This window comes from Jaculus jaculus, chromosome 3 (assembly GCF_020740685.1).
Source record: "Jaculus jaculus isolate mJacJac1 chromosome 3, mJacJac1.mat.Y.cur, whole genome shotgun sequence".
Lineage (NCBI taxonomy): Eukaryota > Metazoa > Chordata > Mammalia > Rodentia > Dipodidae > Jaculus > Jaculus jaculus.
In genome coordinates, this window is record NC_059104.1 from 178959242 (window position 1) to 178979821 (window position 20580).

General features: G+C 51.4%; 1 protein-coding gene across 11 annotated transcripts in view; it reads left to right on the forward strand.

Annotated features, from left to right (window-relative positions):
• Mical2 (microtubule associated monooxygenase, calponin and LIM domain containing 2) overlaps positions 1 to 20580 on the forward strand; it is a 236690-nt gene that overhangs the window by 43813 nt on the left and 172297 nt on the right. For all 11 annotated transcript variants that reach the window (XM_045144944.1, XM_045144945.1, XM_045144946.1 and 8 more), the window contains exon 3: positions 13242 to 13583. In XM_045144944.1, coding sequence (XP_045000879.1) covers positions 13320 to 13583 — 264 coding nt within the window. In that variant the 5' untranslated portion in view covers positions 13242 to 13319. The remainder of the gene's footprint in view (positions 1 to 13241; positions 13584 to 20580) is intronic.

A 20580-nucleotide genomic window follows, 5' to 3' on the forward strand; every position in this document is an offset into this window, starting at 1 on the left:
TGAGCCTGCAGCTGGGGGCCTTCTGGTCACAGTGCTGTGCACATGGTGAGCGGGTGAGGGCCTCCCCGGCACCCCTCAGGGCCTTCAGACACAGGATGAGCATCTCAGTCCCTGAGGCCCGACTGCACGAGGCAGGAGAGGAGCATCCAAACGCACGAGGTCACCTGGGAGGAGGTGACTTTGCCGGGACGCCAGGCGGAGCCCACAGGCAAGATGTGTTTCTGGCTGTCGCACCGCAGCAGAGGCTGGTTACAGAGAGAGCGAGCCCTTCCCCCCATGAGAAGGCGCCCAGCATCTGAAGCCTGGCACACACACAGACACTTAGCAGACTTACATGCTGGGCGCTGTAAGAGACCCCTCCGTTTCGTTTTCAGAGGAACTCTGCCTTGTTTGTGACTTCAAGGGGGAGCTTAGTGACTCAGAGATCCAGGTTCTTCCTGCTGTGTCACACATGCTTTCAGCATCACAGCAGAGACCAAGGAAATGAACGAGCTTCTCTGTCCCAGACTCCTTAGGCCATTTAAGCCTATATATATGTATTTGCAAGGAGAGAGAGGAAGCGAGCGACAGATGAACTCCAGGTATATGCATCACTTTGTACATCTGGTTTGACATGGCTACTGGAGAATTGAACCTGGGTCATTAGGCTTTGCAGGCAAGTGCCATAACCATTTCAACGGGAGAAAGGATGTGTCATTGCAAGAGGGGGTGTGTATACTATGGTGCCTAAGTAGAGGGGTAGGTAGACTTATTTCTGGGGCTCAAACAACTTTTTCCAGACACCAGAGTCCTCACGGAAGATTAGGACACAAAGTGACTGAACTGGTGGTCGTTGGAAGTTGACCGTGGTATCAGTTGCCTTTGAGTTACTGTAATCACAGTAACAACTTGTGTCCTCAAAAGGTTGTAGCCGGGCTGGAGAGATGGCTTAGCGGTTAAGCGCTTGCCTGTGAAGCCTAAGGACCCCGGTTCGAGGCTCGGTTCTCCAGGTCCCACGTTAGCCAGATGCACAAGGAGGCGCACGCGTCTGGAGTTCATTTGCAGAGGCTGGAGGCCCTGGCGCGCTCATTCTCTCTCTCTCCCTCTATCTGTCTTTCTCTCTAAATAAATAAAAAATTAAAAAAAAAAAAAAGGTTGTAGCCCATCATAGGAATAGGTGAGCGGTGGAGACGTGGAGTAATGAAGAGCTAGCTTAGCCTTTGGCAATGGGCAAGTGTGGCAGTGGCTGTTCACATTATGGGACCAGAACCAGAGGCCGTCTAACCTGCAAAGGCCAGGTCCATCTCCTAAAAGCTCCACAGCCCAAGAACAAGAACAAGCATTTCCACAGCCCAAGAACAAGAACAAGCATTTCAAACATGAGGCCGTGGGGGACATGTTAGATTCAGACTGTAACTTCTTACAGCAATGGTGGTATAGGAGGGGTATGGATTTCCACATGATCAACCTTCTTTTGGTTTTTGTTTTTTCCAGGTAGGGTTTCACTCTAGTCTAGGCTGACCTGGAATTCACTATATGGCCTCGAACTCACGGTGATCCTTCTACCTCTGCCTCCTGAGTGCTGGGATTAAAGGTGTGCACCACCATGCCCGGCTATGATCAACCTTCCTGTTGGAGGGACTGCCTACTGAGGGCACAGGTCAAATTTAACATGCTCACCACTAATATTTACTATATTTGTAAAGGTGATATTGACTGTCTATAACAGATAAGCTCCGATTTTCAGTGACTTCAAGACTATAAGTTTGCTTATCACATATGTAAAGACTAAAATGTAATCTGGTTGTAAACAGGCTTTCCTCCCAGAGGTCACCAGGGAACTGGCTCCTTTCTAACTGGGGCTTTGCCACCTAAATTTCCCACCTGCTTCCCAGGGCTGCTGTGCTCTGGAAGGTGCTGTGGGGATGTGGTAGAGGGGTAAGGGAGAGGGGTTCTTGTGTATCAGTCCTCGAAGTGGCGTATGTCCCTCCTGCTCACGTTCATGAGCAAGTAACTGGTCACTAGGACTGAATAGCGCCGCAGGGAAAGGGTTAGAGGATGGGGCCACCAGGCTACAGGTCAGCTCGCCTAACTTGGCCGTGCCCAGCAAGACTAAAAAGGGCCTCTCTTTCTTAGCTCTCTCTCTCTCTGTGTGTGTGTGTGTGTGTGTTACTGGCGTCATTTAACAGGAAGATATCCTTAGTCCAGATTCTGGTGTTCTGGGATTGATGAAAGCAGGGTGGGTGGAGAGCATCGTGAATCTCAGGCCTAGACCCAAGCCTGTCTCTGACTTGGGCATAAGGCAGCCTTCATAGCTGTCACTACCCACTCTGTGCGGGCATGGTGGTTAAGGCTGTGCCTTTGAACTTTGGTTGTGGAGACTCCAACCAGAGCTTCCCTACTCTGCCTCGTGACCTTGGGCAAGTTGCTACCTTGTATAACTCTTTGAAAAATGAGGATGATACAAGTCTAACAATGACATGGTTCATTATAATAATTAAACTAACCTCAATATGCATGGAAGCTTTTAACACATTGCGAGACTTCATAGATACTTATTAAATGTCAATAATTATGTTCTTAGAGTCAGCGCTCATTCATTCATTCCTATGGCATGTACTATCGTAGGGGGTGAGGGCCTTGTACTAAGCTGGAAGCCAGAGAGTAAAAATGTGATTTCAACACATAGTAAGTGATTCCAATCAAGGTCCAAAAGTGCTGTGGAGGCGCCGTGGGAGGCGTCCAACCCACTTAGTAAAGGGGTCGGGGTGTGACCGGAGGAGAAGAGGCAGGGAGGACCAGCAGCTATGGGATGCCCATGGTTGTTGCCCGACTGAAGAGCAGAAGATGTGGTGTGGGCCAGAGGCCACTGTTTTATGAATGAAGAAGCTTCCTTGCGTGGCATTGAGGGGGTGAATCCCATGGACTCAGAGCTTGTGTCTTTAAAGTGGATATTAGTTAATGAAAAGCATGCCATTCCTTGACTGAGGGACAGAGCTCTTCCAGTTACACAGCCAGTTTTCCCACTCACTCAAGATGATGTGTAGCCCTGGGCTCGCCTGGACCCGTCTCCACGGTGGTCTCAGGGACCTGCTTGCCAGGGGAACAATGTTCCCTCCATGCAGGGAGCAGCTATCCAGTAGTGACACTGTACCAGGGGCCTCGGGAACCAAAAGGAGGAGTGCTGTCTCTGGTTCATCCGCTGGTTAGGCTCGTGGGTGGTGATTCTAGAAGATCAAGGAGTGGGTCCCCAAGTTTCCCTGGGGGTACTGAAGGGGTCTCGTGGGTGCCACATCGGAGGAAGTGTGTTAGGAGTAGAGAGCCTGGGGAAGTCGAATAAGAGAGAACAATGGGAACTTGGCAAGGCTGAGCTTCTGGAGGCTTCCTGGACTCAATTAAGATTTGAAAGGAAGAATGAGCGAAGCCTAGAGAAGTTTGAAAACAGAAGTTAAAAATCGTCGCACTTCACCAAATAAAGCCAGTTAAGTTTTTTCTACTAGTGGAATGATTGGTTTTGCTTACTTGTTTTTTTTTTTTTGTTTTTTGTTTTATTTTTCGAGGTAGGGTTTCACTCTAGCTCAGGCTGACCTGGAACTCACTATGTTGTCTCAGGGTGGCCTCGAACTCACAGCGATCCTCCTACCTCTGCCTCCCAAGTGCTGGGATTAAAGGCGTGCGCCACCACGCCCGGTGTTTACTTGTGTTTTTAACCCAAGTGTTTCAGCAGTTAAGTTCACTGACAAGGACACCATGCATCCTGGGCTCTGGCCTTGGGCCGTTCCTATTCCTGGGGCGTCAGTGTTGGTTTTGTACACACTTTCTTGTTTCGTGGTAAAGTATGCATAACACGAGATTTACCATTTTAACTATGTTTAAGCGTGCAGCTCAGCAGCACGGGCGTCGTTCGTGTTGTGGTACAGCCATGACCGCTGTCACTGCGGTCCGTCTGGGCTCTTGCCATCATCCCTCTCTGAGCCGGTTCCCATGGAGCACTGACCGCCCGCGCCTTTTCCTTCCACCCCAGAGACCTGCATGCTCACGCGCATGTCCTCTCTCCTTTTCCCCCCCTCTCTCTCCTTTTAATTTAATTAGGTTTTTTAAAAAATGTTTTATTTACTTATTAGAGAGAGAGATAGAAGCAGAGAGAATGAGTGTGCCAGGGCCTCTAGCCACTGCAAATGAGCTCCAGATGCGTGTGTCTCCCTGTGCATCTGGCTTTACGTGGGTCCTGGAGAATCGAACCCGTCCTTAGGCTGTGCAGGCAAGCGCCTTAACTGCGAAGCCGTTCTCTCCAGCCCTGCTTTTGATTTTTGAGACAGGGTCTCACTGTGTAGTCCAGGCTGGCCTCCAAGCAGGCTCCTCCTGCCCGGGGTGACAGGCATGCCCCAGCATAGCCAGCACTATCCGCTTTTCTGTCTGAAAGGTCTTGCTCACTGGGGGTATTGCCAACTGTCACTCTTGGAAACTGGAATTTTGAGGTCACAGTGTTCTTGGGTGCTCAGTGTGTGATTGATCACCAGCCCATGCATGTGCCAAGCATTGGTAGAAAAGATGGGCTTTGTGTGTAATGAGATGTGTATGCTCTTTGGCTAACCGATTTCCCTGGGGAGAGAGCCCACTGAAGGGGTCCTGCAGCCCAGGTAGTGAGGACAGCACCATCATGCCCGTTCCATACCGACAGAGGAAGGATGTGACACTTGTTTTTTTGGGGTTTTTTTTTTTGTCTGTTTGTTTTTGTTTGTTTCTTTGAGACATAGGCTTACTGTGTAGCCCAGGCTGGCCACAAACTTGTAGCAATCCTCCTGCTTCGGCTTCCTGAGTACTAAGATTACAGACCTGCACCACCATGCCCACCTAAGAACATTTTGTTTTGGGAGGGTACTGTGACCTGCCACACTGGCCTGAGTGCTCTGTGTCTGGGGAGGAAACTTGTCCTGTTACTTGCTGGTTAGCATCTGTGCAGAATGACCCTTTCCTGTCTGGGAGAAGTAGCTAGGGTTATGAAGCCAGGCCGATCTAGGAGGTCAAGCCCTGGTGAGTTCTGAGCGAGGCAGAGGAAGATGAGGTTTAGCCGACTCAGCTCCTGGGCTCAGACGAATAGACAGACAGACAGATGGGTCTCCTAGACGTGGGGCATTTCCACAGGAGGGAGTTACACAAACTGAACAGGCACTAGACAGAAAGTTCTGAAAATGCAGACAAGGGCTGCTGAATGCTTTCTCGTTACATTTCTTTTATTTATTTAGTTAGTTATGACAGACAGAGAGAGGGAGAGATAGAGAATGGGCACACCAGGGCCTCTAGCCACTGCAAACGAACTCCAGACGCATGCATCACCATGTGCATCTGGCTTACATGGGACCTGGAGAATCGAACCTGGGTCCTTAAGGCTTCGCAGGCAAGTGCCTTAACCACTGAGCAATCCCTCCAGCCCTCTCGTTACATTTCTTGTTGGGCTTCCATAACTTAGGAAGCTGTGCCCTGAAGTGGAGACTCACTAGGCCTGAGGATATCACAGACAAGAACTATATGATGGTTGCGCTATTTCCGTTACATTGTGCCTGAGAGTGTTTCTTCTGCGGTGTGACAGAGTTGGCCTCAGCTCATAGCATCCCATCACTGCCAATGTGACACTGAGGATGATTCTTAGCCCGGAACCTCTGTCTTCCTTGTCGAACACAGGTGTCTCAATGAGGATACGGATGTGATGGGACTGTCACAGGCATGCCCCAGAGCTCTTGAACACCCCAGCGGTCCTGAGGGAGAGGTGCAGGCAGGGACTGGAGCCCAGCTCTCCTCACCCCAGGCCAGAGTTCTTGATGTCTTCTAATAGGCCCTCAATAGAGGCTTGGTGCTACAAACTGGAGATGCTGGCCATAGTTAGGACTTCTTAAGGCTTAAGGACACATTTAAAAATATATGCATATATACATAATATACACACAGTTAACACACATACACACATATATTTATGGATACATGCACACACATATTTATCCACACATATTAAAAAAACTCATACTGGAAATCCATAGTTACATCACAGAGGACAGAGATAGATGAGTTCTGTGTGTGTGTGTGTGTGTGTGTGTGTGTGTGTGTGTGTGTGTGCCTGCACACGGACATGCTGTGGCATGTTAGAGGTCACAGGACAACTTCATCTTCCAGCTTGTTTGAGGCAGGGTCTTGGTATTCACTGCTGAGTGCGCCAAGCTAGCCTGGAGCATTCTCCTCTCTCTGCTTTTCACATCACCATATGAGGAACAGGTGAGACGCACTCTCTGCCGTGTCTGGATCTCACACAGTTCATGGAGACCCGAATATAGGTCGTTGCATTTGCACAGCAAGCGCTTGTACCCACTGAGCCATCTCTGCAGCCCCTACCTTTTTAAGATCCATGAGGAGAGGGGAGGGGAAAGGTGGGGAGGGCAGAGGAGAGGGAAGAGGGAGGGGAGGGAATATGAATGCCAGGACACGGGCTTGTTATAGGGACTCTAGAATAATGCCTGTGAAGGTGCCCAGTGGGCAGTGACCTCTGATGACACCGGCTGCCTTCCTCTCTTCCTGGCATTAGGTAGCATCATCCAGGTGTCTCCTGACACCGGACACAGGCAGTGAGACCCTAGAGCATGGAGATTGACTCCCTGGCTCATCCCAGGGCTTAGTACTGTATGTGGCTCCAAAAGGGGTGGGTGGAGGCCAGGAAATGGGGAGGTGTGAGGCCCCTTCAAGCCAGGCCACTGGCATCATCGAAGAGGGAGACAGCTGGATGGAAGGACAGGAACAAGTGACAGGCTCACAGGTCACAGACATTGAAGGTCAGAGCCCACAGTGGACGCGGCATCCTCCCGTGCTCCTGCCTGGGGCAGTAGAGTGGCAGGGAATGTCCGGGCCATGCTGCAGTCGGGGTATCTCGTAGGGCTTTCGCAGCATCTCTCTTGTGTCTCCATCGGCCCTTTCTAGAGGGGTTCAGGCTGGGTTAGTGGAAAGGCCTTTGCCTTCTGCCGGCCATCTGCAGACTGAGACCAGGCGGCAGAGAGAGCCCCAGGGACATGGTGTGATGAGAAGAGCCCCCGAGGCTCCTTCAAAGACCAGTGGCCAGTGCAGTGGGCAGCCTAGAGGGCAACGCTTGCATCACTGTGGAGGTGACCAAGGCTGGAGGGAGAACACAAGAAACACAGGTAACCCTGGTAGTCCCTTCCCAACCCCAGAACTGACCTGTTTGTTTAATTTTAGATTTTAATTTAATTTAATTTATTTACTTGAGAGCGACAAAGAGGCAGAGAGAGAGAGAGAATGGGCATACCAAGGCCTTTAGCCACTGCAAACGAACTCCAGATGCGTGCGTCCCCTCGTGCATCTGACTTCCGTGGGTACCGGGGGTGGGGAACCGAGCATCGAACCGGGGTCCTTAGGCTTCACAGGCAAGCGCCTAACCGCTAAGTCTTCTCTCCAGCTCCTGACCTGGATTTTTTAAAAAATATTTATTTTCAAGGAGAGAGTAAAAGAGGGAATAAGTGAAAGAGAATGGGTGTGCCAAGGCCTCCAGTTGCTGCAAATGAACTTCAGATGCGTACGCCATCCTGCATTTGGCTCTCTGTGGGTACTGGGGAATTGAACCCGGGTTGTTGGGCTTTTCAGTAGGCTCCTTAACCCCTGAGCCATCTCTCCAGCCCAATCTTGTTTTTCTGTTTGTTCATTTGTTTTGCGGTAGTAGGGATTGAATCTGGGGCCTCACGGATCCTAGGCAAGTGCTGTACCACTGAGCCATATCCGGAGCCTTCTTTACTTCTTGTTTTGAGCCAGAGTATCACTAAATTGTCTAGGCTATCCTTAAAGTCCAGGCAAGCTTCTAATTCGCCATTCTCCTTCCTCATCTTTTGAAGTAGCTGGGATTATAGGCCTGATCTGAGAGTTCAGCTTAAAGTAACAACTTTTGGATCAAGTTGACTGCCCAGGGCCCTGAGAGATGGAAAGCTATATGGGAAGCCGGAGTCTCCAGGCCCACCTGTGAAACAAGGGCTCCTGCCCGTGCTGGGCTCTGCAGAGCTGTAATGTCTGCAGGAGATGTTTCTTACCCCCACATCCCTGGCGGGCTCCTGTGTTATCCCAGGAGTTCTGCTCAGGACAGCTGTCTTCCGGGGGCGAGGCTCAGGGCAGGACAAAGTCCAGGGCAAAGCTGAGCCCACCCGGTGGCTCCTCACCAAGGCACTGGAGGAAGACGGCTCAGGCAGCGCGGCAGTGAAAGTGACATGGAGGTTTCGTCCTCAGGTTGCATTGACCTTGCAACAGATCTTGTCTGTGGGTGCCAAGGTTTGGGGTTGTGGGTGAACTTTCCTCTTGGACGGAAGGCTACCCAGTACTCCCTTCCCACGCTTCTTTGAGACTGTAGAAACTCTACCTTTTCCTCAAGGCCTGACCGTGCTGTGTGCTGCCGTTGGGCGGGTGGAAGCTATGAAGACCCTGAATGGGGGTGCACAGGCAGCGGGGCTCAGGAGACCCCATCTGTCACATAGGGAGGGGTTCAGGGACGCTGTGCAAACCTTGACCTTGGCTCCAGATGCTGTGGGATGAGTCCATCACCAGTGCTGCCTCCTGCAATCCAAGGTCCTAAATGTTCATTTTTGGCAGTCAGACATGGGGCAGGGAAATGCCTTGTGACTCATGAAGTCACCCAGGCAGGAGAGCTGCAAGCCCACAAACAAGGGGCACAGACTGACAAAACCCAAACCACCTCAAGGCTATTCTTGGAACCGTCCACATCACATTTTGTTTCTTCCCAGAAAATGCAGAACCATTCGCATTTCCGGCTACTTAGTTCTCTTTCTATTACATCGCAAACTCCAGAGAGTCAGCAGCTGCGTGGTGGTTTAAGAGGCAAACTTTTTTTTTTTTTTTTTTTTAACAGTCAGCCACTCAGGAAGCTCTGATTTAACATATTCTCTTTACTGGTGTTTGAAACAGAGTTTCATGTAGCTCAGGCTGGCTTTGAACTCACTGGTTAGCAGAAGATGACTTTGAACTCCTGATCTTCCTGCTACCACTTTGCCCAACTCTGACACATTCTTGAGCTTCATTTTTTGGGCCAGGCAAGGGTGTCCATCAGAGGTGATTCATCCCAGTCTCTAGAAACAGAGAGACTTGTAACGAAAAAAAAAATCCTTACTAGCCTAGCTTTCTATGTCTCGGAATCATATACACATTAAAACTAGAGGGCAAGAGCTGAGTGGATATTGAGCTCACGGCTCAGTTCTGCATGCCCAAATTCAATCTTCTCCAGATGTTACATAAGCATCCTAGCATCCTGAAGCTGTGATGGGCTTCTGTAACCCCAGCAGGCTGATGGCAAGATGGGAGGCAGATACAGAAGAATATTCCAGAAGATCATGGTGAGAACAACAGCAGAGTGAAACTTAACAGTGGGACAAGACCCAGAGACCTTCTGCCCCATAAAATGAGGTGGAAAGGCGAGAACTGACCTGAAAGTTGTCTTCTGACTTCCTCACATGAATGAACCATTGCACATGCTCGCTGTCTCTCTCTCTCTCTCTATCACTCTCTCTCTCTCTCTCTATCTCTCTCTCTCTCTCTCTCTCTCTCTCTCTTTCACACACACATACACACACACACACAGTAGGATAAGAGGTTGAGGCATCTGCCAGTAATCAGCTTTCATTGTTCCGCTATGTAGCCCAGGCTGGCCTTAAAAATCATGACCCTCCAGAGAGTTGGAACTTCTCAAGTGCCTCTAGTTTTGAGGGGTACATGATTTCTTGACATAGGGAGCGAGTGGATTAGGCTTCTTTTTTCAGCACTGAGGATTGAACCCAAGACTGTTCATTGTAGACAAATGCTCTACCACTGAGCTACACCCCCACCCCTTTGGGGAGAGAGTTTTAAGTGGTCTTGAAGCATCTCCCCTTCCCCACTTCTTTTTTGGCGTGATGATATCTGAGTCATTCAAAGTCCAGCAGTGAATACTGGCTCTATAGTTTACAAGCAACTATTTATTTATTTATTTATTCCGTATGACTCTATTGTGTGAGTCATATTGCCCCCGTCTTACAGATGGGAAAACTGAGGCTGACCGATGAGGGAAGTTGCCTCAGGTCACACAGCCAGCAAGTGCTGACCTGACTCCCCTGGTTTTCCTGACTGAATATTTCTCCCTTCTCCCACGAGGAGTGCCAGCTACCACGGGTCTCCCATGACAAGCCCTGCCCACTGGTGTCAGCATCCTCTTAAAGTGATGTGATTTGGCAAGTGGGTTTTAAAGGTGGAGACGTAATTGTTAAGCCTGGTACAGCAGGAGAACCCATCCAAGTTCCTGCTTGCCTCCTGCTGGCCCTCTCCCTCCACCTTCCTTATCGCACCCTGATAAGAGCCCAGAGCCTGGTTCCTGGTGCTCTTGCCCACCCACCCCCACCCCTGGCCTTTGCTTCTTTTGCAACTGGAGCCCAACATTAAGTGATTCTTTTTTTTTCCCTGTGGAGAGAGGAGACGAGTTCTTCCAGTTTGTAAATTAGCCTCTGGGAGGCAGGTCTGGCTTGATACCTCCAAAAGGTGCATGATTTTAGATAAGGAGGAGTTGGCAATTGGAGAGTTGATTTGCAATTTTCAATGTGGCACATTCCTCCAGATGCAATCTGCGGGTGTGATGGACGCTCCAGGCATTTTAGCATGCCTGGCCAGACGTCCCAGGGCCAGCCTCCACTTCGTCCAGGGGCTGCTTCTCTTGACAGCCTGCAAGGTGGAGCCTACGCATCCCTCAGGAAGGGAGAAACCAAGTCTTGGGTGTGCGTGGCATGCATGAGGCCATGTGGGCAGTTAAGGGGTTTGGACTCCAGCTGGTGTAGCTCCAAGGTCATCCTCCAAGGTCACCGGCTCATCTGCAGGAGGGAATGTGGGGTAGAGTCAAGTCGTCTAAGCTGGGCTTGTCATATAGCCACCCTACACCTGGTTCAGCACTGGCACCGAAATCACTCCAAAGGTAGATAAGGTCTGGGACTGTTCATGCGCTCAGAAAAGCCCACGAGGGCTGCTTTCCATCTATGCTGCCTGGGTGGCAGGCACAACCCACCCGTGGGGAAAGTGGAGACACTGGAGGCTGCAGTGTTTATGAGAAGGATGCCAGAGTGAGCGCGGGGTCGGTACAGGAGCCGAGGGAGCAGCCTTGAAGGTCTCTGTGTCTCGTTCGGGCCAGGCAGGGCCCTGGCAGAACCAGCCTTCCCGGCCCGTGGAGATGGTTAGGTGGCATGGGCACCCAGGTAGAGCTCCTGGAGGACGGGCGTGGCTGAGGGGTGCAGGCCAGCGAGTCCTGCAGAGGGCTGCAGCTACATGGGGCACAGTGCCCAGCACCACAGGAGGGAGGCCAGTGTCCTAAAGGAGCCATTCATGCCTCTTGGCCTGCAGGGGACACTTTCTACCTGGATCCCCACCTCTCTGCTCTGTATATGTGTGTCTGGGTGTGTGTCTATCTGTCTGTCTCTGCTTCTCCCTCTTGCTGTGGTGTGCTGCGTGCTCACCTGTGTGAACTTACCTCGATCCTCCTACCTCTGCCTCCTGAGTGCTATGATGAAAGGTGTGTGCCACCATTTCCACCTCCACCCAGGTTTTGAGACAGAGTCTCCCTCTCTCTCTGTCTCTCTCTCTCTCTCTCTCTCTAGCTGGCCAGCGAACCCTCCTATATCTACCTCCCAGCCCTGGGATCCTAGGTGCACACCGCCATGCCCTGCTTTTCCGTGGGTGCTAGGCTTCGAACTCAGGTCCTCTTGCTTGCTTGTGCATGCAACAAACACTTTACCCACTGATTAATTGCCCCAGCCCATCGGTACCATTTATGCGGGGATACTAAGCCTCTGCTGGTACCTTGAACTTGCTGCCGCTGCAACGGTACCAGTTCTTTCTAGACTCATGCCTCTGAGTGGAGCCTTCCTGGTCTCTTCTGGCATTTCCCCCTTAGAGACCATTGGACTCCTTCAGACTGTCACATCAGCTTTCCTGTCCCCTTCCCCAAGACACTTGATCCATGTGCCATCGTACTTTTCCATCGCGTGTCATCAGCTCCACCACTCTGACTCTCTCTGCGCCGGCCATCTTTGTATGCCCAGCATCGAATGTGATGCCCAAAGCATGCCCAGGCACCAGTGACTGTTGTAGGAGAGCCAGAGATTTGAGGAAAAGATACTCCTCCTCCTTGTATATTATGAAACCAGCCTACGATCCAGATGTGCCCATGATAAATGATCCCATCTGGGGAGTGGGAAGTTGTGGGGGGGGGCTTTGCTCCCTTTGCCAAGCCCCGCCAGGGAGCTCAGTTGGCCGAGCCCTCCTGTCTGAAGACCCCTCAGCACTCCATTAACTGGACTAGCCAGCGCCAGTCTCACTGCCTTCTGAGGCCAGCATAGCATTCTGGAAAAAACAGCTAGTGCTCTGGGGAATCAGCTCTTCTTTATTTTTGTTCCTTTGAAACGTAAGTGACTTCGCTAAGGAATGCCTGAGGTTAGCATGGCATGGAGAAAGGGCCGCGGCCAAAACCCAGGCGAGCTATTTCTGTGATTCGATGTACACCCATCGCAGCCGGCCTTCCGTCGGCCCGGGCACTTGTTCCCAACAGCTCCCTCCCCTTGTGCGTGGGGAGGAGAACTCCACGTGACTCTGCCTGTGGGTATCTGATTGAGGTAGCTGGTATACCTCCAGCAGATGCCAGGAGCAGAAGTCTTGAGAAGTTGTCATTGGTCACCTGTGTAGAGGAAAGACCTGTCCTATGGTGACCACTGAAGAAAGACTTCCCAGGGTTTTGTCCAAAGACAGCAGGAAGGTCTTGAAGCCAGAGACAGGGCCATGGGGGTTGTCTTCCCTGACAGATGGGACTAGGTGGCATTCATTAGTCCAACCAATTGGAACACCAAGAATGGGAGCGGTTTAACAAGGCTAAATCCAGGGTTTTTTTTTTTTTTTTTTCTTTTTTTCTTTTACTAGTCACTGTTTCCAGAGCCATCTGGTTGGAAGCATGACTGCCCAGGTCTTGTTGACATTAGCCAGGGTACATATAGCTTTGCACAGCCGGTGGTTTTCCAGCCAGGGAGGAGAGGGGGCTGGGGAGAAAGTTGCGAGCAAGGCATGATGCCAGGTTAGAAGGTACATTGCACCCGTGCCAAGGATGGCCCAGGTGTAGTTGTGAGACCGGGGTTCAAGATGAATCCCTGCTTTAGAGTGCTCAGGGATACGAAACTCACCCCTGTCACCGCTTCCCCCTGCAGGTGTGACGCCTCCTCTCGGTACCTCATGGTGACCCCCTCTGGCCCCTCCACACCCCAGCTCCACGTGACTCCTGAACCATGGGGGAAAATGAGGGTGAGAAGCAAGCCCAGGCGGGCCAGGTCTTCGAGAACTTCGTGCAGGCCTCCACGTGCAAGGGTACTCTGCAGGCCTTCAACATCCTCACCCGGCTCCTGGACCTAGACCCTCTGGACCACCGAAACTTCTACTCCCAGCTCAAGTCCAAAGTGACCACGTGGAAGGCCAAAGCCCTGTGGTACAAGCTGGACAAGCGCGGATCCCACAAAGAGTACAAGCGAGGGAAGTCGTGTATGAACACCAAGGTAAGGGCGCCCGGCGGGACAGGTGGGGACGAGGCGTTTGGGAGCCCGTGTTGGTTGGCCATGTCAAGGCTCTTACTGGCTGCGGGGCTGACTGCTGTATTGTTCTGCTCAGCTGAATGTTGCCTTTGTCTGGATGTGCTGAGCAAGCCCCAGCCTGGCTGGGAGTGTTCACCCAAACATGGTGGCCACAGTCGCCCTTCTCTACCTCCTTCAAGGGAGGGGAGCCAACACTTGCCATCTCCCTCCATCTACCATGGCTACTGCCATTCTGAGAAACTGCTGTGCACTAGGTGGCACTTCCCAGCTGCTCTAGAGATGCGGAACCTGAGAAGTCAGTTGTTGTGGCCAGAGCCATGCATACAGGAGACAAGCTGGCTCTATCTGATTCCAGAGCTTAGTGCCTCGAGAGGCAGCATTAAAGTGGTGATCCTCGGGCTGGAGAGATGGCGTAGCGGTTAAGCACTTGCCTGTGAAGCCTAAGGACCCCGGTTCGAGGCTCAGTTCCCCAGGACCCACGTTAGCCAGATGCACAAGGGGGCGCACGCATTTGGAGCTTGTTTGCAGTGGCTGGAAGCCCTGGCGCACCCATTCTCTCTCTCTCTCTCTGCCTCTTTCTCTCTGTCTGTCACTCTCAAATAAATAAATAATTAAAAAAAAATGGTGATCCTCTGGGAGCAGACCTTTGAGGAAGACCTCCCCACTGCCCCCGGTTTTTAACTCACAGGCTAAGAAGCAGACCTCAGCCTTTTATTTCCTCTTCTTGCTGATGCCCCTTCCTTCTCCACCTCCCCGCCCTCCCCTGGGACGCGTCCCTCTGCTCAGGACTATGTTTACAGTGAGCCCTCGGCAAGCTGGTTGTATCCCATGAGAGCTGATGTTGGTGACATCAGTAAACCCAGAGCTGTCCAGAGCATCTCATATCTGACATTTCTGACATGTCACCTGGAAGGCAGGACTCGCTCCTGGAACTGAGAGGTGCTGTTGCTGGGCACAGGGCCAGGCTGTGTGTTTAGGTTAGTGGTGAATGTGTGGCTTTTAGACCTCTCAGGAGGTAACTCTGCAGAGCCCTTGGAATTCCAGTCGGTGCCAATCCCTGAACAAGAGGATTGAACTCTCCATGGCAATCGGGCCTGTTGTGTTTTTGTTTTGGTGATGGGGAGCGGCTGAGGCCACCGTGGGATAGGCGGCCTTCCATGGCCCCAGGGGAGACAGCTGCCAAGCTCCAGAGTGCACCGACCGACCGTGGGGGGAAGGCCGTAGGAGGGGCGTTCCACCGCACCCAAACAGATGTGCTCTGCAGCCCCAAGTGGACAAGCCCCCTCCCATGTCTCCCCAAAACCTGTCCATGATCCAACCTCAGGCAGTGGACACAGGGGAGACAGGAGAAAGGGGGAGGCCAGTGTTCTGAGTGACACTCCTGCCAAATCGTTACAGCTTCTTGGATCATAACCCCCCAGGACAGTTTAAAGAGTTACGGGGGGGGGGGGGCACCTAGCTTTCAGAGTCACTCTTCTCATTATATATGATGACTTTATTTAAAAAAAATAAAAAGAGGCTCCTGGGCTGGGGAGATCACTCAGTCAGTAATACGCTTGTGTTGCAAGCATGAGAACCGGGAATTGGTATCCAGCACCGATGTAAACAGATGCCCATCACAGTGGCACCGGCCTATAATCGCAGCACTGTGGAGTTAGATAGCTAGTCTAGCCTAATTGAGGAGCTCAAGGCCAATGAGAGATTCTATCTCAGAGGTAGATAGTATTCCAGAGGATGAAACACATGTTGTCTTCTGGCCTTTGTAGGCATGCATGCACATACAAACACACACACACACACACACATACACACACACACACACACACACACACGACCCCACGTACAACCTTTTCCTCCCAACAAGTCATGAAAAGGCACCATAGTAAGAAATCAGGTGGTCGCTATACTCCTCTCTGTCACGGAGGGTTCAGGCTGGCCTTGAGCTTGAGGAAGTCCTCCTGCTTCTGCCTCTCAGATGTTAGGGTGCCAGGCGTGAGTCACTGTGCCCAGCAGAATTGTTTTATTAAGAAGTCGTACCACCCCCCCCCCACACACACACCTTGTTGCACTCTGTGGGTGATCCGAAGTTGACTCCCAAGTCAGCCAGGGAGGGTGAGGGGATGGCTGGTCCGCATGAAGACCACCTTTCTTTGGTTTTCAGACAGGGTCTCATATGGCCCAGGCTGGCCTGGAATTCACCACGTATTGGAGCCTGCCTTGGAACTCCTGAGCCCATTGCCTCCATATAGTAACTGCTGAAATGGGCTGCAGGGTCACGCCTGGCTCTAAAGGTGTCCTTTCAAAAGCCTCCAGCCAGGTGGTGACAGAGCTGGTCTGAGGAGCCCCATTTTTCCAAGTGGGGGGCTTACAATAGCGGAGTCTTCACATCTTGCAGCTGGCAGGTCTCTGTGGGCATGTGGAACGCAAGGACAGTGGAGGCCTCTCTGGTCGGAGGCACCCTTGCTCGGGAAGCTATTCCTTGTAAGGAAACAAGGGTTTCCGATGTGCGATGACAGCCCACCCGACACGCGCTGCCTGGGTGCGGAGGGGTGGAAGGGGTCGGAAAATGCGCTGATGGGCCAGATCACAACGGTGTGGGGTCACTGGAGCTGCTCGCTTCAGAAATCCAGCTTCAGCCAACCAAACCAAACAGGGCAAGTCACTAGGTCATGGACGCAGGATGGTCCAGGCCTCAGTCGTTTCCACCTTCCCTCCTTCCCCGTTGCCAAGATTTTACTCTCTGATGACTGCACTCCCCACTTCTGATGATAAGCTTCTACTGTCTTATTCACATCTCGATATCGCCATGCCCCCAAAGCCTAGATCTTTCTTTTCCAGCTCAATAGTGAAAAAATGGCACCTTAGGAAAGGATTTGGTTGGCCCACCTCTGAATTTATGATGCTCAAAGCCAGGGGAGCTGGTTACGGTGACTGTCAGCCCCCTTCAAGCATCACATGGTTGACGGGAGATGAGTGAGGGTGGAGCAGCTCCCCAAGAATGTGAGGGTGCAGACAGGCAAGGGTGGCTTATACTGCTGCCGGGCACTTTCATTCGGGCTAGGTTCTCCCATACATGGGTGGTTCGTGCTCAGCTCTAAGAGGTCACGTTATGCTCCTTACTGTGAGTCAAGCAAAGTGACAGGACATGGGAGGACCCTGTCCTGTTCCTACGCCATGTTTACATTTCCTTTGGAACAATGGTTTACGCTTAGCATTAGCCAGAGAAGCAATACTAGGCATTAGCAAACATGTGGCTGATCATAAATGCTCCTCCAGATAATGTGGGTGGATCAGGTGCCAGCATAAATCCAAGCTCCTGACCAGCCACAGGCTCCGTGCAATTCAGCTAGCTCCCCTTTTGTGCACGCTTGGGGACACAATTCAACCATCTGGAGTGGAGTTGGGCTTCAGCATTTCCAAAGCATTTGCCAGGCCCTCGGCAGGTGCCAAGCACTGTGGTGTTATATCGAGACCTCCAGTGAGTGTGTGTGTGTGTGTGTGTGTGTGTGTGCGCGCGCGCATGTGCGTGTGCGTGCACGCCTGTACATGCTGGTGGTAGCGGCAAGAGACTGGGCCAAGACCTTCTCTGAGAAGAAGGGCTGCGGTGGAGATGCCAGGAGACAGCAATGGCCTAGAAGGCCTCCAGAGCATTGGCTCAGGTGTCTGTTGCGAGATAGAACCCGAGATGACTGTTTATTAAGTGTTCTGATTTATGAGAGTTTCGTCAGGCGCTGAGTACTCGTTCCCTGGGTGTGACTCTGGATGAGGATGGGATGAGCCACGGATCATGCCAAATGAAGTCTTCAGATACCGATACTGCCTTGGCTTTCAGGCAATACCTGGCTCAGGTGTGACAGGCAGTGTTACCTGGCCCACAGAACCTGCGATGCATAATTCCGTGTGGGGCAGCCACAATCCCAGTCACGGACCTTGTCATTTTTCACCTGAGCCTTTAATGCTAGAAGGGACGACTGCTCAGTGCCATCTCTGGTCATAACTTGACAGGTCGCCCTTGGGGCCCATGAAGGGGAGGCTGTTTAGCTAGAGCCAGAGAGTGGGAGCAGAGATGCGGGCTCTTGTTCTGGTTCTGTCTCGCCAGCTCTTGTTCCTGTTTCAGGTATTTCTGGGACCTTACACCTAGCTAGCAAGTAAGTAGTCAGATGGTTTAAAAGCTGAATAAGAAGACTATCTTTGGCTTCATAGAGTTCAAGGCCAGTCTGGGCTACATTAGACCCTGTCTTAAAACTAGCAATTAAGGGCTGGAGAGATGGCTTAGCGGTTAAGTGCTTGCCTGTGAAGCCTAAGGACCCCAGTTTGAGGCTCAATTCCCCAGGACCCACATTAGCCAGATGCACAAGGGGGCGCATGCGTCTGGAGTTCGTTTGCAGAGGCTGGAGGCCCTAGCGTGCCCATTCTCTCTCTCTCTCTCTGCCTTTCTCGCTCTGTCTGTTGCTCTCAAATAAATTAAAAAATGGACAAAAATTTTTTTTAACCTACTAGCAATTAAGAGCTAGAGAGATTGCTCAATGGTTAAGGTGCTTGCCTGCAAAGCCTATGGACCCGGGTTTGATTCCCCAGGACCCACATAAAGTCAGATTCACAAGGTGGTGCATGCATCTATAGTTCGTTTGCAGTAGCTGGAGGCCCTGCTGACCCATTCTCTCTCTCTTTCTCTCTCTCTATCTGCCTCTTTCTTTCTCTCCCTCTCTCAAATAAATAAACTATTTCAAAGTATAGCAATTGAAGGTAAGTAAAAGAAATCATTCTCACTCCAGCCTTCTGTAGTGGAGACAACTGTTTTCACTTGCATGTTTGTTCACTTACTTAATTATTCATGGCAGAGAAACAGCTGGCGGCTGCTTTGCAGCAGGCTGTCACCTAGGTGCCCACCCGCCACCGCCTTGTGCTGTAGCCTTGGGCAGGCTACTTACTGTCCCTGCAGCATTTTCTGTAAAATCCGGGGAGTAATGGCATCTACTTCATGGAGTTACTGTGAGGATTAAATAAGGTAATTCTTGTAAAGCCCTCCGAATGTTGTTTGGTGCATACGAAAATATTAGGCCATTATAATCATTAGCATGCTAAGGGCTATGAGAGAGGCGTATACGCTGGCGACCATAGAAGTATTAGGAAAACAAGTGAGTAACTGTGACTAGGGAATGTTTCCTGGAAGAGGAGAAATAGTGTGGGGTTTAATAGGTGAGCAGGAGTTTGTCTTGAAGAGCTGAGGGGATGGATAGAAGGAATGTCGGCAGAAAGATTCTCCAGGAAGAGGGTGTTGCTTGTGAATGGAAAAAAAGGAATGCACGTGAATGGGGAGATGGTGAGAGTCCAGGAAGCAAAAGGAATCAGTGAAGGGAAGGAGGAGACCATAGGTTCTTGAGTTCAGAGAGGACCTGGGTGACCATGGGCCAAGTGTCCCCATCCTCTCTGGACTGGACACCTCCACCAGTTCAGCCCAGAGTTCGTTCCACCATCTTCTGCAGGTTACTCCATAATCTCAGGTGATGATGATGTTGTGGACCAACAAACATTTGTCCATCTTACCACAAAAACATGCCGGCAGGAAATGACTCAGGGACTCTTGTCGCTAGCAGGGACAGAGCCGGCTGACATGGTGAAGACTCTTACACTGCATTTCTTTAGGATGTGTGTGTGTGTATGTTTGGGTAGCATCCAGCAAGGTCAGCCCACACCCTTTTCTTACCACACAGCCCCTGCCCACCATTGCCTGTCCACCGCCTCCCAGCGCAGAGCCCAAGCCCTGGTTCATGCCCATATGGTCCAATTTGCTGTGTGGTTGTGCACTCCTCAGAGAAGCCCAGTGGGAAGGCTGGCTGAGAGGTAGGTGAGAAAGGGTTAACGGTGGAAGGGGCGAAGCTTAGAGCGCCAGGCTGCTATCTATCTCCTGCCTGGATAAGCCTATCTGACATTCTTGGCATCTGAAGTCACCCACCGAGGCTGTAGCAGGTCAAATACCTCTTTTCCTAATATAGACAGCCATGGGCAGCTGATAAGGCAGAGGTGGGTCTCTGGGATATCAAATTCTGTACTTGTGAAGAAAAGCTGAGATGAACTTCGGGTCTGCCCACTCACCTGGCCATGCCCTGCCCGCCCTGCTGCGGGAAATGCTGTTTAAAGCCTGGAGACCAAAGTCGGGGGGGGGTGCTAACTGCCACCCCTCGCTCTTTGCGGTGGAGTGTGTGAGGGCTACCTGAACGTGTGCACAGCATGGTTTGGGAGTATGATCAAGTCCACTGCCTAGCAACGTTATGCTAAGAAGGAAGCCCTCTCCAGTGCTGGAGAGATGGTCCATCAGTAAAGTGCTTGCCATTGAGTTTGATCCCCAGAACCCATTAACAACACTGAACATGGTGGCACAGGCTTGTAATCCCCGTGTGGGGAGGCAGAGGCTGGAAGATCCCCGGGGCTCACTGGCTAGCCTAGTAGGTGAGTTGCAGAGAGCAGTGAGAAGCCTTGTCTTGACAGGATGGATAGTTCCTTGGAAGCAACACTTGAGGCTGACCCCTGGCCTCTATGCACATACACATGCATGCATCCTTCCCCGCCTGAACCCGCACACACACACATTTTTAAACAGCCCTCCCTTTTGGCTGGCTTCGTACAAAGTAGTTAATCTAGGCCTGGAGAGATGGCTTGACGATTAAACACTTGCCTGTGAAGCCTGAGGACCCCGGTTCGAGGCTCAATTCCCCAGGACCCACGTTAGCCAGATGCATAAGGGGGCACACACATCTGGAATTCCTTTGCAGTGGCTGGAGGCCCTGGTGCACCCATTCTCTCTCTCGCTCTCTATCTGCCTCTTTCTCTCTCTGACGCTCTCAAATAAATAAATAAAAATAAACAAAAAAAATTTTTAAGTAGTTAATCAAGTCCACCATGGTTCATTTCATGAACGAACCATCAGTCAGTCCTGTGTATGCACAAGTTTCGTGTCTAT